The sequence below is a fragment of the Helicoverpa armigera genome, chromosome 3, assembly GCF_030705265.1.
Source record: "Helicoverpa armigera isolate CAAS_96S chromosome 3, ASM3070526v1, whole genome shotgun sequence".
NCBI classification, from domain to species: domain Eukaryota; kingdom Metazoa; phylum Arthropoda; class Insecta; order Lepidoptera; family Noctuidae; genus Helicoverpa; species Helicoverpa armigera.
The window spans coordinates 6,197,623-6,225,086 of NC_087122.1; the positions used below are offsets into that span (position 1 = coordinate 6,197,623).

The 27,464-nt window shown below is 35.6% G+C and overlaps 1 protein-coding gene across 2 annotated transcripts in view; it reads left to right on the plus strand.

The window, feature by feature from the left end:
* Dip-beta (Dpr-interacting protein beta) overlaps nucleotides 1–25,619 on the plus strand; it is a 71,481-nt gene extending 45,862 nt beyond the window's left edge. For both annotated transcript variants that reach the window (XM_021331700.3, XM_021331699.3), the window contains exons 6-9: nucleotides 6,649–6,777; nucleotides 15,578–15,697; nucleotides 24,632–24,802; nucleotides 25,116–25,619. In XM_021331700.3, the coding sequence (XP_021187375.2) occupies nucleotides 6,649–6,777; nucleotides 15,578–15,697; nucleotides 24,632–24,802; nucleotides 25,116–25,342 (647 nt within the window). In that variant the 3' untranslated portion in view covers nucleotides 25,343–25,619. The remainder of the gene's footprint in view (nucleotides 1–6,648; nucleotides 6,778–15,577; nucleotides 15,698–24,631; nucleotides 24,803–25,115) is intronic.
* Nucleotides 25,620–27,464: the final 1,845 nt, after the last annotated feature.

The window sequence follows — 27,464 nt, forward strand, 5'->3', positions numbered from 1 at the left end:
AATAAAAACGAGAGATTAAATTATAATATAAAGTTTATGTTTTAAAGAAAGAGTTATATTACTATAGTAAATAATTGTTATATTAAATTAAGTAAGATAGATAGTTAAAAAAAGCATTTGAAATTCACAATTTTTCACATTGTTAAAATATTTTTTTCTGAAAGATAGAGACCTAAATCAAAAAATGTTTTCAATTAACTATAGGCATGGGGATTTCGTCTATGAGTAAAAAAATAAATATGATTAGATTTGCCACTGTTTTCACATGAATTTAAGCTTCGAAATAGACGCTGAACGGGAATTTTATAAAACGTCTGTTACGTTATAGGGGTTTTAAGTATTTAAAATACACAAATTGAAATTTATGTTCAATTAACTATATAGACAGTGAAATTACCTTGCGTTATTAAAAAATAACATAGTTATAGGATAAGTAGTTACTGAGAAACAGTGGTTTGAAAAGTACCATTTTAGGCCAAATGGCGCGCGGTTGACGTACACGCTCTTAATAGACTAGTAACTCAATAATGCTAGCTGCGATGCAATCTATAAATTCAATATGTTACTATTAAGAACGGGCCCCCACAGCTGAGTTTTTAATCGGCCCTTGGTAAGTTTTTTTTTTGAAATTTGTGAAATCATCAAAGTTTTTAGTTGCCCCGATACCAAAAAAAAACCTAATCGTTGTTACGTGTCCTAGTCGTTAGTACTTAAAATCATCTCCATAATATTTTGGCTCATAAATCATATGAGCCAAAATCAACTGTCGGCCGACTAAATGATTGTAGTCTGCATTCGCTCTAAATATGGCTAGGCACATACTGATACACAGACGTATCGAAACTGCGTGGAAACTCAACGTTTCAGTTTAATTCATCGCTTAGCGTAAGTCGGTAACTTACACTGGGAGTTACTCTCGTCTATTAGCAGCTAACACCAATTTGTGGACTGTTTGATTGGATTTTCAGCACGTTTAAATCTTATACAGTATCAGTTTCACAACAGGCTCTTTGAAATATACATCCTAATTTTTTACTACGCAGAAAAGTGGCAATGTTAACACACATATTTCAAAAATGATTTGTACTTCTGCGGTGACATGCGTGTATCCCTATATAATCGCTAAATCCGATTACAAGCTAATAAAACAAATGATGATGAAAGCAAATGGAATTAGCTCTAACATGACCAACTTTTGTCAAAACAATTACACCAATTAATATTCGTGGCCAAAATCCCTCATTAAAAATAAACCAAACCCTCACCTCGTGTGAGCTTTTGACTGATTATAAAGCTATTTCGTAAAACTATGAAAAACAAACATTTATTAGTGAAATCATGCAAAATTTACTAAGGTCAGTGGCGTTTGCGTGCTATGAGCGAATCATTTACTTCTTTGAGGGAACTTAAGGCCTCTTAACACGATAACTCCTGACTAATCTATCGTTACACTCGCACTTAGAAGGTATTTGTATAAAATTCAAGTTCCTGATTGCAGTTGCTTTATTAAAAGAAGCCGGATTTAATTCCTACAATGGTTCGTTCATTAAGTCTAATTATGGAGACGTACACAGAAGCGGAGTTATAAATAGACATCTTTTTATGAATTCCAGGACTATATCATAACGAACCTTTTTCCTTTGTGTATAAGTAAAGAGTTTATTCGCTTGTTGTAGTAATAAATACAAAGAATTAAATATTGTATGACATTCAACCTAGCCTCTTTCAATGAAGCTGAACGAAATAAAAATACATTCTTAAAACTTATTTGATCAGTTTGTGTGATACAGAAAAAGCGGTGGAAAACCAACAAAGGCAAATTAACGAAAAATCCACCTGTTTTCCAAAATAGCCTCACGAACAAACTGTTAGCAGAAAAATTCTGTTAAACTAGTTCGGTTTTACAAAGGCAGTTTCGCCGTTTATATTTCGATTAAAACTATAATAATGCATGAAAATGCAGGCCGAGTTCAAAGGTTCATATAAGTTGTACGAGGCCGACTCTCCTCAAACTGTGGAGCAAAACTAGGCAGGGCTTAACCTAACCCAGTTTCTGTATTATCCACCTCTAAACTATTCCAGCTTAAAATGTCGTTAAGCACATTAGTTTTAGAAGCATTACTTGCAAATATGACGCCGACAGTTCGTTCTGTTAGTTGCTAAATGTATTAGAATAATGAAATTATTTTCAAATCATATTTTTAATCTATAACAACAAAATAAATAACTAGCAGTCTGAGTACTAGCTAAATATTAATGTCTGAATATTAAACAGTGTTGTAGTCCATGTTGAAAGATTTGAACAACTTCAAGAAACGACTAACAAATAAATCAGGGCTTAAAATATTCACTATTGAATCTTAGCAGTAAATCACACCGCAGCACCTCAGGAACTCCTATTACCATTCACACCGCCCTTCCTAATCCCGCCGGATTACAATCTCGAGACGGTCCGGGAATAATTACTTACCTACTCATCTCTGCACTTGGTCAAATAAAACCAGGATAAAGGGTTATTACTAAACCCCAAATTAACTAGCATTCCACAAATAAAACATTTTCAATTTGAAAACAAATACCAACGTCACGTATTTAAACACTTTATTTTTGATATGGCAATAAAATTAATCGCCCGTTGCCTAAAATTCGAACATCCATTCCATTTATGAAATTGAAAACGTAACGGCTTATTTTTGGAATTCAAACGCTGCAATGAAATAGTATTGGATTGGGCTATGGGGAAAGCAAGTACAAAAATTATGCCAGCACAAGGGGAATTCGTGACGAGTGGCAATTGGAAACTGTACTGACAGGGTGATTAATCAGCAGGTCCCACTTAACCCTACCACTGTTCAGACCTCCTCTTGCCATCAGTCAATTCATTAAGCTAACAAAGTACTACCGGTAATGACTTTCACAACGAGCCGAGCACTTCAATACTACAGCTAAGATTAGAGCACACTTAGACCTTTTCAATTCTGCACGTTCGATATTAGTGTCAATGTATACCTGCATTCCAGGGGCGGCAGTGAGCGCCGACTATTAGCAATCGTTTTCTTCAGATTAAAATGAAGACATTCGATTTTAACGGTCTAGAAGACTCCCCGTCTTCTTTTATTACATCAAATAAACTTTTACCTGTGAAAGAGATTGAACGTGCAATTGTTTTAAAGTAAAAATGTATTTCCTCCAAACTTTTTGTACGAAATCGTATAAATCGAATAGTCGAGCTCAAAAACCACAAACTTTCCAAATTATACGTAATTGAATGAGTGGCAAGGTGAGACCCGGCCCCACCAATTTTAAATTAACTAACATCAATAACAATCATCAATTTGAGTGAAGAAGTCTAATTAAAGAAGCCGTTACAAGTTACCTCCATAAATCTGAACAGAATACAATACAAGCTATCCATTACTTAGGCCGATGTTTCTTCACGAATATTCCAATGAGGAAACTTTGAGGCCGGCCAAGACAAATATAGTTTTTTAATGACTAGCTCGGGCCACTTTCCAATTTGTTATCTCGCACTGAGGGGCAACTTTGGCCATATATAACAAATTAACTGCAGGAATTTAATATTGCCATGATATATGATAATACTGCATCGGCGAAGGTATCTTAAAACTTCTTCATTACGAGAGATTACAATATAACCATTTTCGTTTTAAATAATATTATTTATTGTGTATTATTTATTTTACAAAAAGAATCTGCAATATTTCTTTTGTTGTTTGGGAATTCTCTTCATGTTATTTCATTATCTTTACCTACCTTGGAATTTTTTTGGACGAGATTTTTTCATAAATCTTATAATCGTTAAACACATTAACGGTCTGCTTTGTTCTGAATGTAAATCTAAAATCTCGAGACAATCATATTTTAGTCAATCCGAGAAGAATAAATTAGGTAGATAGGTATGTACGTAATAATAATGATAGCGACGACAGAAAACAGCGTACCAACAATAGGGTATTATTCAAAATTTGCCCTTTATTGTTTCGCATAAAACATGTTCGTGGTGACAACAGCGTGTCGCGTGCCTATTTGTTTCATGTTCAACACCAAATTATGCAGATAAGCGAATGAATGGTGGAAACTTAGTCGTAGACTGATGCAAATTAACTCCACCATCCTTCCATTCGACGCTTTTCATCAGCACCACAAAGTTTGAAACAGATACGACTACGTTCTACGATATCCAGAATTGTTAATCCCAATTATCGAGTAAGTTGTACGTCGGTGATATTAGGTTTCATAACAATTGTTTGCGTGCTTCAGACAAAAGTTCTTGGCGATCACATCAATTAATAGAGTCCATTAAGAGCTTTATTTCTACTTATTAAATAGAAGCACTTCTCTTAGAAGGGTGGTAGCCCACCCTAATACAAAATAAATAATTACCCACTCAGTACAGAACGTTTCGAATTCATAATTAAAATTATAACTTTGGAACAAGGAGTGATGAGAAAATGTTGGTTTTCCATTTTAGTCGACGACACTTTACCAAAGTACTGGACTTTTGTCGCCTTTACCGTAGACTTTAGCGGTGACGCGATTAGTGCCAATATTATTAGAAAACTTTGAAAATAAACTTTGAATCCGAAATTTAATAAATTGAAATTCCTTTTATCAGTTATTGGCTATGTTTAAACTTCAGTTCAATCGTTCAACACTATTAATTAAAGTTTTGCAAGACAAGTCTTAAAGTTCGAAACACTAACTTCTTCAAATGCTACTTATTTTGTTTTATGTGCATTATACTTCTTTTGTTTTGATTAAAAAGCACCAAAAACCCGCAAAGCATAAAAAAAAAACTATTATGAAAACTATTAAGTATTTATAAAGGATCCTTTTAAAGATTTCGTGTGTCTGTGGCAAAACCACTAGGGGTCCGGGGCTCAAGCGTCACTTGACTTATGACACATCGACAGGCCAAGTTTATTCAACGGTCCGCTTCGAAGACAGCACAACAATTCGTGGAGTAGTGTGTCTACTAATATTTTTTACAATTATTTTTCTCGCATCTTTTTTCTCTATAATATGTTTAATGTTTTTTTTGTTTGAAGATATCGTTATTTTATAAAATGGGCATGTTTCTGTGCGTAGCTTTACATGTGACTTTCGGATAATATTCTACAAAAAAGTCAGTTTAATAATCAATTAGTCAAAATTTGTATGTCAGTCAAAAAGTGGTATGTTTGAACCCTATAATAAAAGTTTATGTACGTCATTTAATTTCACCACAATGTACTGTAATACTATTTGCATATCATTTCCTAGTTTAATAACACGGCTACTTAACACAAGGAGCTCTTTCGGAGCCATTCGAAATATTACATCTAAAACAACGCGATTCGACTCAACAGCTTGCCCTGTGCGCGCATTGTTTGCTAACGAAGCGTCGTCCCGCCACCGAGAGCTCTACACTTTAAACCATCAACGGTGTACAGCTCCTTCGGAAAATATTGCCCTAGCTTTTTATCCTCTTGTTTGAATAATGGCTGTAAACGTACTTGGCCGCCATTCGAGCAAGGTGTCAGGAAAACAGCTCGAGTTGGAACCACTAACGGGGCTTGTTTACACAACCCGTCAACTTTTGGCGGTTCACAAGTGTTTTTGAACAGTTACTGGCGAAATGTAATGTAAGCACTTCGACAGATAGTGCTCAAAATCGTTTTCGTTCGTCTTTGCTTTGGCTGTTGTTGAGTGTGTACGTAGTACTGTTGGTTGGAGCTAATTTTGAGAACAAAATAGGTAGTTTGGAAGTTTACGTCTTGTCTGTAGGAATAACATAAGTAATAATTCACATATTCCAAGTGAAAGTAGCATAACTTATGGTAGTATAATTTTTTTGTATAAATAGGAAGTGAGTACCTGAACATACAGATTTTTTTTATACGATGTGAATATCTAAGGATTTATTGGCACCTTGGCACTACTGAATTTCCTAAACAATCTTGTACTTCAATCTTAGTTCAGGTAAAAGTTTAAAATAAGAACTGAAGGTGCTTCCTAAGTCTTTCCACTGCTCATTCAACACAAACGTAAATCTCGTTCATTTATTTTCAAGTCAGGTTTCAATGATAGAATGAACTGGAAGCTAAACGCCCTGATTTCTTCACTCTTTTTCTACAATCTGTTTTTTTCTAACTAACTTGAGCACTTGTTACGGTTTTCAAAGTTGCTAACGGAGTGTTTGAGTTGCAGTGTAAATAATGATTCCATATTTAAAAGACGGCTTATAAAGTAAAATAGAAGTGTTAGATAATAAAATATAGTTAGGAAAGTTCTGAATAGAAATAAATAGATGATTATATTATTATTTGATATCGCAAGAAAAAGACAGTAGAAAGTTCCCGGGTCCTCGGGATTTTTAGAAAAAATTACCACGGCCCTGGTACATAAAGGGCTTAGGAAGGAACATGGTGGGTTTTAGTTAGTAAGAGACCGACACTCCCAGGGATCATTTGATTATTCCCCACCAAAAGAAATGTAATAAATTTCTTACTTACAAAAACACGCATTGATGTGTCATCCCTATGACTAGAACACTGTTAATACTACTAGTAATGAAAACGTAATCAAAATTTTACTCATAAATCTTATTATTTCAACATGTTCTTCTATGATTCTCATTTGTTCCAGTGACGTCACTAGAAGGAGAAATAGTGAATCTCACGAAAGTGACGCGCTCAGAGATGGGCGCATACCTGTGCATCGCTGCGAACGGAGTACCGCCCTCAGTGAGCAAGAGAATAATGCTGCATGTACACTGTAAGTACCAGTTTGTATATCCTATATCTTTGTGTATACTTAGAAAGCTAAGTATATCTAGTACACCAATGGCTGACAAAAAGCCTGACTAAAAGAAAGAAAGAAACCTGGACTATAAAGTCTGAAATCGCCAACACGCATTGAGCAAGCGTGGTGATTAACGCTCAATCCTTCTCCATGTGAGAGGAGGCCTTTGCCTAGCAGTGGGACAATAAAAAAGGCTGGAACAAGTAACAGTAATGACACGTTTCGGATGGCAGGATAAACTGTAGGTCCCGGCTGTCAGTGAACATCTTCGGCAGTCGTTACGGATAGTCAGAAGCCAGTAAGTCTGACAACCAATCAAACCAAGGGGTACTGGTTTGCCCGGGTAACTGGGTTGAGAAGGTCAGATAGGCAGTTGCTCCTTGTAAAACACTGGTACTTAGCTGCATCCAGTTAGACTGGAAGACGACCCCAACTTAGTTGGGAAAAGGCTCGGGACATAAAGCTGCATGTACACTGTGAGTACTCGAGTTCATTACTGATAAGATTACTGATATGTGTACAAGTGTAATAATGTAGGGGAGACGGATGAGTTATTATTATTATTCTGTGTTGTGTGTGGTGGTGTTTTGTAGTGCAAGGAGATAGGACAATGGTTTGTGTTTATAAATTAAAGGGGTAAAATATAAGGTATTTAATATAATACTTTTTTTAAAACAAACAATATTGCATAATGAAGTATTTTTTAGAGGAGCCGATGATTGTCATATTTTATTGGCTTACTAAAAATGTACAATACACTTTATTTACATTAAAAAATCATAAAGCTATCGAAATAAAAATTCCTCGAGCTAAAAGCAAATAAAACGCTCAATGCAGCGTTAATCGAATTATTCTACCCGAAAACAAAAACATGGGACGCACAAAAAAAACCCATCGAATTAATTTTGTAGCTCATCTCCCTTCCGATTCGATTACATATTCAAAACGTGTATCGATTCAATGATCGATAAAGTCTACTCACCTGAGTTAAGCATGAGCAAAAAGCGTTACGTTGCGAACTCACTTATCAAACGATCGTCCTAATTTATAACCGGGACTTATTCAATGTTCCGCTGGTCTCAAGTTTCTTAACTTAAGACATGGAGTATGGAGTCAATGGAGTGGGCACTCTGGCCACTAAAAACACAAAGTATAATACTAACGTATGTGTATAATTGTGATTTATTTGCAAATCCAACGAATGCGTTATTATTTTTATGTGAATTATATTTAATATTTACATAACCTGTTTTATTTAATATTACTCTCTATTTCCGAGTGATACCACTGACCTACTTAATCAAAACCAAAAATAAATATACAGATTCACTGAATTTAAGGTTTATCTGGTAATCTGGAGATAAATAAAATATTAATATATTTATTTTGTTGAAAGCAACTGACAACACGTCAATAATAATCTGAATCATTCATGTACCGCAAATAAACAAATTGCTTCCATTTATTCGTATTAAAATCAACTGGTTAATAATAACCAAATAAGTTAATAAATATCGGTTATAAAAACCAGTAGGTTTTAATAAATATTTAAATTTGATTTTTAAATAAACATTTAAAATTTGTGAGTCCTTAAAGGTAGTATTTATTGTACCAAGTTATCACTCCATTTGCTTATCACTCCGTGACTTGAGAACACCGGCCCCGCCGGCTCGAACACGTAAGCAATTGGGAGATTTTCGTGTTATCACGTATCATCTTCGGTGCGTGTCTTGCATCCAAATTATTCGCTCCAAAGCGTAGAAAGTTACTGCCCCGTTGACTATTGAAATTTAGTTTTAGTACCGTTTTCAATTATAGATAGAATAGTCTGATAAGTTTGAGTTACAATATTTTGGTGCGCTGTAGATTATTCAAAGAGACTCTCACTTATTCAAATTCATTTTACATTATACAATGCTTTGTTATATATAATTCAGTATTAGATTATTATCATCGTATCTAGAGAGGGATAAATTACACCATGCGCCTCAGAGTGTCGTAGCTGCGTAGCAGACGAGCTACAAATTACGTAGCAACTACGACGATGTTGTAGCGTACTCAGCGTAGCAGCGCTATTTGCTACGAGAATTGGAGGCAAGAATTAGTTACTCTATAACAAATTCTGTTGTTAATGCCAATCACTTCATTTTAATACAACATGTTAAAACAATCGTCAGCTTTGTATCCGAATCTAATTTGTTCAATTTCGAAAACTAATCAACGAAATAGTTTCGTTTGTTTTGCTTATCGGTTTGTGGTTATAAGCGCTAAATTTTGAGCCCTTCGGCATTTGAATCTGGACTAGACAGTGTAATTAGGTGATAATACTTTCATCAAAATTTGTGGGGAGGCACAACTAGTATTATATAACCTCAAAGAACCATCTAAGTGTAGGGGACACTCGGATAAAATGGTGTGATATTATTAATCAGAAGACTAACTTTCATAGATTGATACTCGGAACCTTAATGAATAAAAATGCACATACAAACATTCCTTTACAATGCATTACAGGGAAAGAAAAAAACCATGTATCTATGTTTAGCTCTCGCCAGCACTCAGACAAATTAATCTCCTATCTGTCGGGATCAACCGTTCGTATTCGCACGGCGATCGCAAAATCACTGGCGGAATTATAGTGTGACGCACAGGTGCATACGCCCATTTCCATTTGCATGGATAGTGTTATGCTATTGGGAATTGAAGCTGATCAGTTCATGAATCTGAAAACCGATGACAGTGTAACCACTTTGTATTTATGTTTAGTTGGCTGGGTAAATAGATGGGGAAGATTTTTTTTTGTGATTAAAAATTTTATTTTTTAGCTAAGGTACGTTGGTATGTCTAAATATTGTTAGGACTGTTAAACTGCATCAAATGAGCAAGTTGTTTTTGAGTCTTTTACACTTCTGAGTAAACTACAAGAAGATGCCGATTAGGTAACTTATAACACTTCACATAAAACATAAGAACTCTTACTAGGACGACTACGACCTATATATTCACATACGTTTACATTAATTTATACCTGTTAATATTATATTGTGGAATATTTTTTAACATCACAGTGTTTTACAAGGAGCGATTGCCTTACTGACCTCCTCAGGTAAGACAAACTCCTGGGTAAGACTGGTTGTCAGACTTACTGGATTCTAGCCGTATCGAGATAAGATGTTCAATAACATAACATTAAAAATCCTACTGTTTGATGAACACAATACTCAAATCCGCAAAGACAGTGTGACGTCATCCCGTCATAATCAAGACGTACATTGCACAGTGAGCATGGTGCTCAAAGTCATTTGCTGGAACGTACCTTCGGGGATAATGCTATAATGAACACGCGGCGGTGCAATCACCCTGTGTTATTAGTTCACAGGTGACTCCCACTACTTTGCGCTCGTATTATTCAGCTTGTCGTTATTAGAATTAATTAACACATGTATTAAGGACGATTTGGGGTAGTTGCTCTTTGAGAGTGTATGAGTGTTTTTGGGATTTTTGAAGTTGTATTAGTTCATAGTACAACTGCATCCGGTTAGACTGAAAGTCGAACCCAACACATGTAGTAAGGTGAAAGCTAAGCAGATGATGGAATGTTGAGGTCAATCATTGATGTCCAATTAATCCTATTTTTAATTGTTAAATTTATCATCAAGCTTTCTATTTATAACTTGAGATTTTCGGTTAAAAACAATGTAAAATATGTTAAAAACAACCGCAGCATAATGTGTGTATTTGCAACGATCCATCAACGTTCATTGTAAATTTATAAAAGGGTTTTTTATTATTACAATGATCAAACAAAGCCTTCAATCACCAGACCTGTCCAACGAGAGCTCGATACTAAATTGTGTTATCTTTTTTGGTTAAATTATCGGCTATTTTTAGGGTAATCAGTGATAAAAAAGTTTATTTATATTGCTTTTTACGACGTTTTAAAATAATTATCTTCTAAATAGCCAAAAAGAAAATTCTTTTAAAATTCCTGAATTCAGTTTAGCTACACAAATGCAAAAGCTGGTATACTGATTCAGTTTTCATTCCAAAAAGGGACAGTGCTATAAGACCTGTATAGCACTATCTCTGTTTGACACTAAAATCTAAATCACTGTCGTCATAAAACAGTCTATGAGACAGAGATGCTCTATGAGATTGTTCCTGTAGTAAGAGTACGTGGGCGTCATTTGGGCAAAATACAGAGGGATCCGTTTTGTTCTTAAATATAGAACCCAATTTGTTGTATAACTATGAAGAACAATATTTTTATAATTACTTACTTTGTAAGTATCTACGTCAAACTTCACAGTCAACCATAAAAATACCCAAAAGTAATAATAATCCCAGTGTGAGTGTCTGGTTCTCTCGCGCTTGACTTCAAAGTCGCGCCTATAAAAGTTTTTCGTCCAGTTAGCGGGTCAGTGGACGGACGGATGCGTTGTCCAATACGTATTTGCATTTTGTTATTGGCAGTCGATGTAAACATTCTGATTGGATACTATATTTGTACGGACGTACCAACTAAATAATTCAACAAGTTATTTAGATTTAATCACAGAGTTGCCAAGTGCCGATCGTTTACAGGAAATAAAATGTTCGCTTGATATAATCCCGTATAAATCACGCATCGCTCTATAAGTGTACATTTTAGATGCTTGACATTTCATATCTATAAAACAAATAAAAGCCAACATCGCTTGACGACAACCGAGAGAAATTCACTTCATAGGAAACGCAATTTCAAGCGAACAAACAAACTACTGCCGTCTGAAACCCTTCCACTCAGTTTAATTACTTCACAAAGAATGCGTCGCGTTCGCTCGATGAGGAGACAAAATTAACGCTCTCAAATATTTAATTTAAATTTCCTCCCCCCGAAAACGAATGATAACAGCGGGCTGGGTGGACTTGTGGCCGCGAAGGTACATAAAAACACTTTTTTAGTAGTAGAAGTGAAGCAATTCATTCGAGCCTGTAAGTGCTACGTAACGCGAGGACTCTCAGTTGATTCACCGGCAGCGGGCGACACGCTAAATTGAGTTTAGAGAAAAAGAAACACGCCAAACGAACGTGAACAAATCGCGATCAATTTGCAAAGAGGATCCAGCAGTTAAGGATAATTAATTTTAGTATATATTTTCTCTTGTAGTGTTAATTCCGCGCTCGCCCTGATTTATGAGTTTGTCTGAGTTCGGATAGCGTCGTGAATGCAACGTATTTGTAAGGATTGTTAGGTTAAAACTGCAGCTAAAGAAATTCCGAAGTCAACTAAAACAGGTAATAGCTACAAAACGCCAAGAAATCCGAAAACGGCGAAAGCGTGTGCGCCGCTCGGTTAATCAAACTGTCACTTCAAGAATTCCGCGCGGAATCCTTCCCGAGAAAACTCCCCTAACTTTTGATTGCTGCGAGAATTCCTATCTACTTATACAGTTAGGGATTGCTTAATCACGTTCTTTAAGGTACACATAGATATACTGCGCACTTAACACACATAGTATAAACGTAAAATATTCCAAAGCTTGAACACTTTTAAAATACAACTGAATAAAACGCAATTGCAATTAGATTAACGTCTCGACTGTTCATTATTCCGCTTTATTTAATAAGCAAAAGGCTACCCTCGTAGCCCCTTGGAGTTATTAATTAGAACAAAAATTCTGATCGTTCAGATTTTGTTCGCTAAATTGGCCACTCAAACTCGTAAAAGCCGTCCAAAGGAACTTAACGACGGTCAAAGAGAATAACCGCAAATAAGCTCCGATCTAAGGTCGTGGAAGAAAATTCCGTTTTCCTTAATTCACCCTAAATAGACTTTTGGGGATGCTGGTGCGATTGTTTACATTTTCGAAATAATCCGTTCGCTTCAGAACAACTCGGCGCTTTCGTTTCGACATTTTAACCTTTCGGTATCTTTTCGAATCAGGGCCTTTGTTAATTACGAAACATCTTTTGATTCAAATAAAAGCATTATAAAATTCTTTTCGCAACTTACCATTTTGTCGAGTACAGATGAATGAATACAATTTCAAAAGTTATAATGAAAGGCTGAGTTGGCTGGGGCCTGCGTTGGATTACGTGCCTCACTAAAAGTATAGTACATAACGCTGCGAACTAACCGTACCTTGTCTGAAACTGTAGTTTAATTGCGTGCAAACATCTAGTCCGTTAAATAGTTAATGCAAACAGAAGTAATGCAGCCAGGCGGAATGATATTCAATGTAAACACCTGACAGACGCAGCGGAGTTTTACCAAAGTGGCGGAGCGAGGCGAGCAAACAGAGTGCGCCAACGTCGCCGCGTCGCCGGGAACGCTATAGACTGCGCACTGACAACACTACCCAAACTTGCCAACTAACTAATGATTTGTGGAAACTAAGGTGTACTTCGCACATACGTATCTTTCGACAAACATTGCGTAAAGTAACATGAAGCTTAAAAGATTTTGTCAAAATCGTAGCGTATGCACTACGCCGTAGCTATGCCGTAGCCATTTAGTTGAGTAGCTACCGAGACGTTAACAAAACATAATATCAGTAAGTTTTATTAAAAAACAAAAGCTACTTTTACTTCTACCCTATCTGAATTAGTGTAACGGTCTTTCTAGAACGAACATTTATACATGCGCACAACACTGCGCTTTTCAAACATAACTTACAATAAATATACGTACACAGTTGTACAGTCAGTCAAAACCATAACTCATTACCAAAATAGATTAGATCGTATCATGTTTAATGCTCGTATGAACGTAAAAGTTTATTCGCAACTAATGCAGTTCACCCCGCAATAAATTACCGTCATTCCATTAATTAACGCGAACGTAACGCTAACCACAGTTAATAATATGACGTCATGATGCAGTTGACTGACAAATATGAATGATTTTGTATGCAATTGCAGTGGATTTTGAGTGGCAATGAGAACCGCCCGTTGCACTTGTAAAGGAACGGAGGCTAATGTGTATTTAACAACGTTTTGCTTTGATAAACTTTGAAAAATTATCATTACTAGGAGGCCGTTCACATAAATAAAAATTAACAAACGATAAAAGGACGAAATGCTGATTTTTTTTTTAAATATAAATGAGAATAACATGGAATTTTATTTCCCTCAAAAGCACGACATAATAAAAACACAAATAGTGCGAACACAAATCGGGTTAAACTAAGCAAATTCTGAATATTAAAAAAGCAAACATATTCACACAAACACAAATGTTAACTTTGGCGCTATTACAAACATTTTGTTAACACATTCTCCTTTATTAGTGCGCGAAGTTATAAATATAAAATAACATGTTTCCAAAGTATGCAAGCGAATGCCAGCGTATGCAGTTCATGCCAAATGCAGAGGCTTTGAGCGCCTATTTATAAACGCAAGGCGAAAATAGAAAGTAATGTAACAAAAATGTGAATGAAACTGCTCACTAGGCAGCCTCGTGTTTCATTTCGAATATTTCACAGTATATGAAATTATTTCGAAAGAGTCAGATGTAATGATTTTTCTTTGTGGATTTTGTGTCGGATGTTTTTTAGAGATGACGGTTTGTTTGTAATAATTTTTTTTGTTTTAAATTCTTGATTAATTAGAATAGTAAAAAAAATCTATATCACACAATGATCAATTTATTCTTAACTTTGTTGATAGTAAAGTTTCCGCACATATTATATACGACAAAAATGTTAAAGTAATTAGTTAAATTATACAGTTACATTTTTATAGCTATTGTAAAGATAAACTAATTTCGCCTAATTTAAATTATTATCAGAATATAAATTAGCTCGACTACACTCATCGCTGCGATGAAAAACATAATATTTACCATGAATAAATTTGGTAGGCAAGCATTTATAACGATAATTTTAATTTAAAATTTAAAAGTCCTCTCATCTTCACCACAGTAACTGATAAGGAGAAGTTTTATTTATAAAATAAATTAGAATCCTCAACTTCATCAAGATAATCCCAGAATTAACTATTTCGTCAACATTAAATGAAACAACCAGAGAACTACAAACTAAAATGAAAGTAGAGATAACATATAAAGAATAGCTAGAAAAAAAACAAGTTTGGAATTCTACGAGTATAAAGATGTAAATTTTAAAGAACATGTCGATAGCGTCATTCGACTAATAACTTTGCTCAGGTGGTACGCAACGAACAATTTTTATTTTGCCCTTTTCTTATAATATTATTGTTCATGTCGTGAAAATCGAAAGGATTTTATAAGATAAAAACGCATTTTTGACCAGCAACCAGATGCTCAAAGCACCCACATCTATTGTTAGTTGGGCGGTTGTAACTTGTGATTTGCTACCCACAAACCAGCTAGTTGCTTAACACCCACTCACCACTGCCACTATGACAATGACGTTAAGATTCTGACTGCAATTAAAACCTATTAAGTACACATTTAAAAGTAGTTTTAATCATCACCTGTTTAACCTTTTCTTGAATATGTTGAAGTCGTTTTCGAGTTTTAGAGATGCAGCTGAGTACCAGAGTTTTGCCTCGATGCAGCGACTACCTACCTGAGCTCCTTAACTGTCCGACTTTCTGGCTTCTCATAACGAGTTACTGAAAAATATGCACAAGTGTCAGCGGTGCCCTTCTCATAATGATCACCCATCCAGGGACCTACTAAGCATTACTTAATCTTGTATCTATTGACCCTTGATGATGTTACTTAGCAACTAATCAAAGCATTTACTATTAGTTCAGCTAGAATATTGATTACCTATATATTTTCACAATTCTCTTTTGTTCGCAGTTCACCCATTGGTGCAAGTGCCTAACCAGTTGGTAGGCGCTCCGACGGGGACCGATGTCACTCTTCAGTGCCACGTCGAGGCCTCGCCGAAAGCCATCAACTATTGGACCAGAGAGAATGGTAAGATGTTTTTTATAAAATAATAAACTTAAAGGTGGGTATTTAAAAATTGACTGAATAATATATGACATCAGCCACTATTTTTGTATATTTTGTATGTATTCATGAACCCAATTTTTATGTAATTTACTAAATAGAACTTAATCCAACATTATTTACGAGCTGTAGTTGACCAGTCAAAGTACAGATTCCGGCTAGGCTCTTTGCCAAAACCATTTACTTAATATATTCCTGTTCGGACGATGAACCTCTTTTGAATAGACACAAAAATGCTGGCAGTCAAAGAGCTAGGAATACGATAGTTTTTGTAACTCGTATGAGTAAATCCAGGTATATCTCCAAAACTAATAGCAAAAGTTAAAGTGTGTTACTAATTAGTTGAGCAACACCACATTTTAGTCTGTTAACCTTTGAGCATAATTAATGACGACAGCCTAGACTCAGGCCAAACTTTACCTTTAGCTTATGAAAGGTTACTTCGCTAATAGCTACTTAAATTTGTAAAGCCATTATTGAGCAAATCTGAGGTTTTGAGGATGAGGATAATCTTCATTTAGTTAATTAAAAGAACAAAAACAAAACAACATTAGATATTAATGAGACATCATCACGCTTATTGTTGCTGTGGACAGACAATAATCAGTTACCAGAATATATTTAAAACCTTGAACACATTCAAATTGGCTACGGTGACGAACACGGCTGCAAGTTTGATAAAAGTAAATATGAGTAGCTGTATTCTACAACAATCAATCATGAATACTTCTACACTTTTAAAGTCTCATTATCTAAAGACGCAAGAACCTTCCTCACTAGAAACTGACCAACAGTATACAAAGTTTTTTCTTCAAGTACTTTCCGTACGCATTTTCTGTAGATGTGACCACAGCCTTTAAGCAAAATGTGATAACATTTAAGACGCCCACAACTGAGGTATTTGTAAGCAATTTCCACAGAATGAAACCGCCCACCACATAATTTTCAACCCTTAATAACTGGAAGGTGGAAAAATGATTCTTTTTCTAAGTTTTAGCATTAAATAAAAATACTCGTAAGTTGAAGTTTAAGAAGCTTGTTTAAATCTGTTCTGGCTAGTTTTATGGTGGCCAAACTTGGACAGCCACCAAGGCGACTTAGTACAAAGTACTGACGACAAAGAAACACTACAATGTTCAACATTAGTCTACAAAGTTGATCTTACACACATACACAGATTAAGTAAAGATAGAAGGTGGCTTATTTAAAATATTAATAAATAAACTACATTAAAGTACGTTGATGAATATCGAGAAAATACAAATCGTACTCGTGGTAATTCTCGGAATCTTTTCTATTTATATTAATTAATTCTTACGCGTTAAAAATCTTTGTAATAAGGTGAAAAAGGAATAAATTATATGTATAAAGAATCATATAAATACTTATGCATTTCAAGGAAACCAATTTTTCATGTAAAGCTTTAATTGAAACTAGTTTTTCTCTAGTTTCGCTTGGTTATCGCCACTCTTAATCAGCTAACGCAAGCTATAATTAGTATAATCTCTGATTGTGTTCTGAAGATGTTTACGAGCCGCGCTACTCATAAACTCTATTAAGTACTAAGCACGAACCTCGAGAACGGAATAAGCAACTAATTTCATTATTCATAAAGCACATTGAAAGCGTTAAAGCAGTCATTAAAAGAACCGTTATTCATGTTCCTACTATCCTCTTTGACAGGCCACGGGGGCTAGTGCTTGCTTACAAGTTATTGCCTTTTTATGGACGTATTTAAAGGGAAAAAATATGCGCTTATTTCATGTCCGTTTTTCATTTCGCAAAGATTTATTTTTACTTTGATTATATGGCGCCTATGTTACGGCTTATTAACGACCTCATAATTATAGCGACGATGACAACGTGAAATATTGCTGGGCCACGAATTAATTAATGAGCCTTGTTTTTGTCGGAGATTAGAATACCTCAGTTATATTGGAATAAATATGTATTTGAAATATTTTGTCTAGTAGGTATTGATCAATTTACCCTTATTAAACTAAACGTCTAGTCAAATCATCTAACTGTAGGTATCAGAATCTAATTATCATCACTATTTGTAGAAACAAAGCGCGAGGAGCAATTTCAGTAACATTAAGTCAGCCGGTTAACGTAAATAGCCGACCGTCAAAAGGTGAACTAAATTGGCCACAGTGAAATATAACCTGTGAAATACCTATACAGAAACACGTGCTAACTAATACAAATAAGGCTCTTAACCTAACAAAACATCAGAGAGGTCGGCAACTTCATTATTTCTCATTAAAATGACAGCCTCAGGATAAAAGTTGCTTATTTAGTGCTTGGGTGACAGATGGACAAAAGCACTCGGAGAGTAACGAAGGGAGATGTGCCAGAGATAAGCTCAATATTTACTTTACGTTTGTTTTACGTATGTAGATGAAGGAAATAAAGATCAAATGCTAGAGATTATGTCGTGACTCTAACAAAACTGACCCAACGCCACGCGCCCTCGTAAATCCTAATATTCATAAAACTGACAATGCAGTGCTGGCATTCTGTATAATTTCGCAATGTTTATGAAATAGAGATGCAGCAAATTGCGTTAGTTGAGACAGACACCAAAAATAAGCATATAAGCTAAAATGTAATCAGTGTTACTTTACAGGGTTTAATTCATTCAGTTTTATTGCATCGAAGACAGGCCAACGCAATCGGAATCCGACATACCAAAATACGTTTTAGTCGAAGCGCTAGTTTTCAAGTGGATAATGCGTTGCAACAAACAGCCGGCACGGTCGGCAGACAACGGCCGGCCACTAAAGTCGAGTTAGGAATGGATTTACGGGTTTCGGGCCGTCCGGCGCCGTCCACTGCCGTCCTCTGCCGTTCGCAGTCATCTGCCGCTCGCCACCGCACCGCATGCCGCGACATGTGTGAACGGTCCTCCACCAAAGCCCGATAAAACGAACAAAACTTTTTCGCAATGCGGTCTTTAAACTTATATTTTTTGTCGGTCTAATCGAACAGTTTATGCGGTCCAATGCGAGTTCAGTCACACTTTGCTGAAAGTTGGACGCATTCAAATTGAGATTTTGAAATTAATTTTGCTGATTGGTAATATTTGAGTAATATTTTTAGATAACTATGAAATCTACATACATTATTATGATAATATCTTACGCAATTATCAAAACCAAAATCATTGTACTTGCAGTTCAAAAATTCACCGTTATTATTAGTTAGAAACTTTCAAACAAGTTCATAACGCGATGAAATACTAAGCCACACCAATACACTGAGCAACCAAAGTTCAGACTCAAACAAGAAGGTGAGAAACTTGTACGTTATCTTAATCAGAAATAAACACCGCTGAGACAAATCCTAGCTTTTAGGAGTATCAGTACGAAATAATTGGTTATAGCCTAACAAGGCCAATGCATAGTGCAGGCAGATTTAGATGCAGTTACAAAGGCAACCGAGCTCGCTATTACGCGGTCGAAGCGACCACCCGCGCAAAAAGCGGACCAAATTCTATTACCGCCCGATATGCAACAAAGACCGCTGGCCCGCCCGCTTCAAATTGCTTTAGGCTACAGTCACAATATTTACTCTCACGTACGTACCACAATATTCGTACAAATCTAAATTCAATTCCAAATATTACTCGCCAAAACTAAACCGCCTGGATTTATGCACTTTAGTTTTCCATTTGAACCAAACGAAAACACGTAGTCAGTTAAAATTCAAAGTTCAAAAACATGGCCACTACCTAATTATTAACTATGCAAAAACATTTTCCAAAAGATCGCATTTAGGGGTTCAGGCTTTTGATCTCTTGTGCTCCCTCACGCATTTGCACATTTAAATATTCATTATGGAAATTAAAATTCATTATTTTGATAATATTCAATATTTTTTGCATGCTTCATGATAAAACGTACCTACTTTTATTGCATTTTACTGCAGAATCATGAAACAGTTCTAGCATTACTAATCTAATTTCTCGAATTAAAGAGAGGTACTTTGGTTTTGTCACCTCGCTTTGCAAACTTTTAAGCAATTAACAATCAAATGACGTACGGCACATATGTCTGGACTGTTAGTAACAAACAGTGGGGGTAGACGGCTCTTCTGCGGCCCATAAATTGCGGGGACTACAAATTAAATTAGGTAATACACGGGCGTGACGAGATGGGACAAGCGGCGTGCCGGCCGCACCGGACATGGAATGGGAGTGTCCGCCATTCGCAGCCAGGCCTTGCGACAACTTTTTGTTGTAATTTCAATCGGGTTTTATTTAAATAAAATTGCTTACTTTATTGTCATGATGTACAGGTTATTTTCCGATGGCGCTTTTTACGAAACATTTTCGTTTCAATTTATATATGAAGGCTTGTTTAAATTGCGTCATGACTGTAGATGTACATTGTTCTGTAGCGGATAAAAACTCGTTTTCGCTGTTGTAATGTAAAATAATAAACTCGACATCGAAACAAATGAAAAAAAAAACTTATTATTTGCAATTCCTACGCAAAACATCGTAAACTATTCGACAAATTTACAATTAATCTTCACTCTAAGTTCTTGACATGGCATCGTCCGATCCATTCATTACCATTCGATACGCCTTCAATTGAATTCTGTAAACTGACAATTAATTAACGAAGTTGTCAACAATAAACAAAAGAGGGCGTGTCAGTGGCGGCCGGCCACCGTAGAGGTGTCAGCTGCATCAGGCCGGCCGCAGATTTGTGGTCAGCCGGGTCGAGCACCAAAGCCACGTCTCTTGACAGATCTCGATGTCTTCGGTTTTGACCGCAGTTATTAATGAAGCTATTGTAATCGTGTTGCTATTAGGTAATTGTTAAGGTTATTGATTAACACGAAGATCATTAATTATCTTAACAAATTACTCGAATTGAATTTGTTATGGAACAAAATGTCCATTTATTTTAGTAACTCGTGGTTTAACGTATAATTTATCGATACATAAATTCCTGAAACATCGAAGAGGAATACCAAGAACCATTTGCTTTTAACTGTATTTATTTTGCGTGTATATTTTAAAATTTAATTCTATGAACTAGCCTGCGGTCTCGTATATGTATATCCACGTTAGTTTGCAATTCCCAAATGCTGTTGTAGTACTTGCATATTACAAAAGATTTATCCTCAATCTTAGCAGTTAAACAGTGTGGGAGCAGTAATAACATGTGATGTTTTGCTACCATTTGCCTGGCATGAAGCAACATTACTACAGTAATGTGCTCACTTCTAACATATGATAGCGCCTTAGGAGTAATAGCTCGCTAGTGCTCAAGCCCCAATTTCAGTTCGCCATTACGCAACAATTTTGGACAATTAAGGATATTAATTTATGCCTGTGATTAAGTTTCGTGGACTCACATAGTTTAAGTGACATGAAACCTATTTCATAATGTCCTATTGCTGTTATTATTCATCTTATTTACAGTCAGACAGAAAGACACACATTTATAACATTAGGCTAGAAACGTGCAAGTTTACAGCTTGAAAGTGTGATATACTTTAACAAAATGAGTAGGCAACTCAGAAACTTTTTTTTTCCTCATATGGTACATGTTTTACAACTACGTGTACATACTGCCAACAGCCACAATGGCGCATCAAGTTTATTTGTAACGAAACTACAGCGATGAACTCCCCCTAATAAATTAATGCCATTTCGTGATTGGAGCGACACCTTTACCCTTCGCGAGGGAATAATATGCAATCAAGAAGATACTTTCTGAACATTTCTTTGGTATTGTTTTTCTCAACTTATTTGTTAGGGTACGATTTCCCTGAAGAATTTGACGTACACAGACAAAGTGCAGCTCCGTTGCATATGCTAGGTTTAACTGTTTTCATTATGTTTTGGAATTTTGTTTATAGCAACAAAAATTACGAAAAAGTCCATTAAATTCTCATCCCAATTTTTATAGGCCTATAATATTATATTCTGCACTTTTTTTACTTAACGCACTGTGTAATAAATTGAATGAAACTGTTACATTAATTTAAAAGAATAATCTAGCTGCATCACTCTGTCTCTTCCCTATTAAACCCAAAAACTATCCAACGAATTTTCACTAGGGTTTCGCCAAAAACTTGAATATTTTACGATGAAGGTTAAAGACTGTATACACACGAGAGCGATTAGTAGATACCTGTCAATAATATAATTTTAAAAAATACTTTTCAAAGTAGAATAAACATGGATAAATATCCACGACTGCTATAAACGCAACCCTCAAACGAAGCTTCCCATCAATTGAAGTAAGATCAACCGTCGAGTGGGTTCGTGTGTAACAGAGATTAACGATGGCATCAAGTCGCGACGCCAAACTGTATTATATTACTGTGAACTTGCCGTCTATTTAACATTTATTAAGATTTACTGGCGTATGGTTCGGTTTATAAATAGATCATTATTATTAAACAGGGAATTTGAATTTAGTTTGGGTGATATTTTGTATCTGACCAGATTTAACTGCACTCAGACGTTTTTTTTTTCTGGGGACTGCCTGGAGAAGAGATGTCGAATTATTGAATAACGATGATGTTCGTTTGCCAATCCCTATAGGAACAAAAAATTATGTTATATCCTGCATTTGAATTATCATTCTGTGGAGAGCGTACAACTAATTGTAGTTAGTGTCGTTGGCTAAATTAATATAGCTTAACACCGCTCGTCAACAGGACAGAGACACGACTTCAAGTCTTCAACTTAGTTTATACCTAATTACAATGACTTCCTACTGTTGCTATTGTATTGAGATCATAGTCCTATTATTAAACTTCGAGATTACTGAATAGTTTCGAAACATATTATCTGGGCAGGAAGTAATTTCACATTTCAATTATAGTGTTAGAATTAAACTCTGTCCTTTATAGAATACAACATTCGGAAAATATAATCTAGGTAGGTCATTTTAGGTAGGTAGATACTATATCAAATTTCTAATATTGTGACAAAGCTGTTACATTCACTAGTGGATCTTCATAAAATGTTGGTACCAAGTTCATAACAATTTAGCCTAACGTTCTACGATTAAACTGCAAAAAATGAGCATCTATATTCCAAATTCAAATTACGCAGTTAGAATAAACAGCAAAGTGAATCCTATTAATTAAAAATACCTATAACCAAAATTTCAATTTCATACCAGAAAGCCATGGTCACTGGCTGGCAATAAAAAATAAAAACCCGCCCACAAAATAAAGCGAAGCAAGAAGAATGCAAGCAATTTTTAATGTTGAACGAACGAGGCATCGCGGGCCCCGCCACGGTAATAATGTAGCTCACGACAAATATTCAACGAAATCGCTGTACCCAGAATCTACTCACACATTTTGAACGTTTTCTTTCAATAACGAGACGTTTTTACTTCTCTCGTAGTGGTAATTTTGACGATTTTAATATTTTGTAAATTAATTTAATTAATGTCTTATAATAATTACCGTTAGAGCAATAATAAATTGTTTAATTACCTCTTAAATCACGATGTATATTATTATTAGCATGTCTCCATATTTTCCTTCAGAAAAACTAAGAGCTAAACTCACACAAAGTCGTTAAACTTTAAAAAGTTTGAACGTTCAGCTAGTTCGGACTCCATGCAGGTTCAATCATATTTTCAGTATGCAGCGTTAAATCCATTACAAATACATAGATAGAAGAAACACAAACATATATGCAGTACGTATAGTACAGATCAAAAACACCAGCGCACATAGTATCTATTATTCAAAACGTTGGCTGTGTTTAGATTCGCACACCGATTGTTTTCGCTGGATTCACGGATTTTCTAGGCACAAATCCTGTAGTACCTATGACTTTATATTTTATTCAACAATTTACCGACATTATTGAACTGGGTTTGGTTTCAACTTAAAAGTGTTTGAAGTGATTTCTTGATAAATCAGAACATTAAAAAAATAAAATAGAAAGGAACTATTTCTACAAAACAATACGGTTTCCTTCAACCTGGTATTCTTATTAACTTCGTTCACAATATAACAGGAAAGATACAGACTGTTCCAGTTATAAACACGAACAGTAATAATAATTTGATCCCAAATGATATCACACTGAATAGAGAGAGAATTAAACCCTTAATGCAAGCCAAATAAATAGGCAATATTCATAACAAGGCCCACATTTTGATTGGCAAACAGCGAGCCCTCCAACCGTGGCTCGGTCGCGACATACACCGCTATTAATGGATTAACAATCGCAAAGCGGCAGTTTATCCTTGTAATTACTATTGTTTTGTGAAGCACATTAAGCTTTCCGACTGACAAATTGAACACGAACGAATAATGTTAACACTTGCCCCCAAAATCAACATTTGCTTGTTGACATTGCAACATGGGATGAAATGAAATTGAATATTATTTTAACCAAATGCCGTTCTGCTAGCACATACTGCAAAGTAGATACATTATGTGAGCATATAGTGTATTGTTCCGCACACGACATGCCGAAACAATATTTCAATTCGATATCGGCGGACAATGGTCGGAAGTGGCCGAATATAAATGGACGGAAAGGCTTGTGCCTATCGAATAAAGGGCGATGAAACAAATGACTGTATCAACTGAAACCAAAGACTTTGGCATTATGTAAACAACATTTTATTAATATTTGATAATTGTGCAACAGGACGTTTTAATTTACTGATGATGAACGTTTTTAATTAAATTTTAATAGGTTCATTAAAAATGGTTACTTTAATGACAGACAATTTGATGGTAGTCATCTTTTATATCGGATAATTAACAACCAACAAAATAACCACATAATTTAAACAATCGCCTTGTCAATTTAAAAATACAAACAATACCTACCTACATTCAACTATCCCTTTTCACAATATCTTTCTACATAACTAACCTTATATGAAATTCCAGGTGAAATGATAATATCGAACGACAAATACCAGATGACTGAGATCAACAGCTCTGCCTACAGCGTGCAGATGCGGCTCGTTATCCGAAACATACAGAGAAGTGACCTCGGAGGCTACAAGTGCATATCTAAGAACTCTATAGGCGACGCCGAAGGCAACATTAGGTTATACGGTAAGTAAGATCTTGGACAAAGGAGGCGCCATGCTGTCTTTGTCAATGGAACTTTGTATAGCAAGAACCGATTGTAAACCATCTATGCGGCTTGTTCTGTCTGATCGTGTTTCTGAGATAGTTGCGCTATTGTGTGCTGGTTCATAATATAATTTAAATTTATGTTGAAATAGGGAGATATTTTGTGAAAAACATGATGCTGCCATGTTTTGATACATAACTTCTCAATTACCCTGCAATAAATGCATCATTGAATCAACATCATTTGTATGACAGAATGTGAAAAATATTTTCTTTTTCATCCTCAATATAGAAATGGAGTTGCCAAATCGCAAGTCTCGCGACGACGACGATCGCGACTACTCTATCGAAGAAACAAATGACGTCCGCTCCAGTCTTCAGGGTCCACTCCGGGAAGGTGGGCCAAGAGACGAGGACGCGAGCTTCTTAGGCGGAGGCGGGCACGTCACCGCCGCCGCGTCCGCGCTCTCCGTGAGCGCAACCTTTTTAATAACGACCTTAGTCCTCGCTACATGCTAAACTTTTACTTATAGCCATGTGCAAAGTTAAGACGAAAAAATCCTCGAAAGTTACTCGTTTTCAGATTATAATAGGAGTTTTTATGGCGTGTAAAGTGAAAGTACTGACCGGATAAGTACTGCAAATGCAGAAATTCATTTTATTATGACCGATATAATATTTTTTTACTTTTTCTGGTGTAAATTGTCTCCTGACTACTTATCATCGATGATGTCCATTAAAATCTAAATAAATATTTAGTTTTCATATTCAATTTTCTCCTTCAAAAGGATTTGTTTCTATACAGGGTGTTTGGCGCATGGACCGACAAAAATTTTTGGGGGATTCGTGAGGCCATGTACTAGTTTTCACTCATAGACCCAATGTCCTATATGTCACTGTATTCGAGATACGATTTTTTTTGTTTGTTTTTAAAAATTACCGGAACTATCACCTTTAAAACGCTATAACTTTTCAGTCTGTTGTCGAATTTACACCAAATCACTTTCATTGCGTTCTCTGATGTATTATTATTCCAAATAAAACATAAATTCATAGCACTAGATGGAAAAAAAATACTTGTTGAGCTTCCAAACTCTTAAAAATGAAAAAACGTATGAAAAATGTCAAATTCAAAATTAATTATAAAAAAGTAAAAGCTTTTATGAACTTCGTTTAATAAAAAATTGCCTACTTAATACCCTTTCCAACGATATGCCACATGGGTGTGAAATCATTAATAATGTCGTCAAAATCAGAGCAGGAACGAACACGCACTCTAACGTCTCTAACAACGAACCCGTTTGATAGAACAATGGTAAGCAGGTAATTGGCAGGTAAACTGCCTGTCTCTTTCTTACGCATGAAAAATATCTCTTGTCTTTGTCTATCATTGGGTTGGAGTTTGTTATGTGATCCTTGTTTAGTCGAGATTTGACTATCTCTGCTATCGGAAGTGTCCGTGTATTTCACGTTTTCCTATTTCGTTGTTTTTTGTTAAAGTTTGTTTTTGTTAAGTTTTGTTTGTTGAACTTTTCTGTTAAACTGTTGGTGTATTCACCGTGCTTGTTACAATGCCTAACTTCAGCAACGAAGAGTATGCTGACATGTTGTTGGCATATGGCAGCGCTAATTGTAACGCTCGTGAAGCGCGTAGAATTTACCAGCAGCGTTATCCTAACCGGCGTATACCACACCACGAGACGTTTGCTACAACCTATCGACGTCTGAGGGAGACTGGAAACATAAATTTCCAAGAGCCTCGCGTTAATGTGAGGCAACATAATGTTGTAATTGATGAAAGCATTTTGCAAGCTTTTGATGAGGATCCAACGACAAGTATTCGAGTTGTAGCTGAAAGACTTCACTTGTCGGTTTGGAAAGTTTGGTCAGTTCTTCGGGAAAATGGAAAGCATGCGTATCACTACACTTCTGTTCAAGGTACGTTAAGTACTTTATTTATTTTATCAGGCGAAATCGTAAAACTAAATTTTGAACCAGTTATCTTCGACCTTATTGTGCTGAAATTTTGCACCCAAAAAACTTGTATTTTAAAATGGTTTTAACCATACACTTATTTTAAACGTTTACAAATATCCTTGTAGCTTTACTGGTTCGTTTTTCAAATAAATACCTAGTAACTTTTATTTTTCTAATTTTATCTTTTAAATTTATGTTAGTTTTTGCCATTCAAAAAGTGAATTTTTACCAGTCTTTAATGGATTGTTCTAGGTCTCATAGATGATGATCACAGGAGACGGCTCGATTTTTGCCGATTTATGATGCATACGGACGTAGATGATACAAATTTTTAAAAGAATTTTGTGGACTGATGAATCCAATTTTAATCACGAGGGAATTGTGAATCTCCACAACCTTCACCATTGGGCGCAAAAGACAAAATCCCCGCAAGAAAAGACAAAGTTCCTTTCAAACTAAGTTTAGTGTAAACGTTTGGGGGGTTATTGAAGACACCTGATCGGTCCACATTTCTTACCAGAGCGCCTGACCGGAGAAAATTATTTGAATTTTTACTCGAAGATTTACCTGAATTGGTATTACCAGTATTAGATGGAGAACCAATTATTTTCCAAAATGATGGCTGTCCAGCACATTACCAGCGAGACGTGCGAGAACATTTGGA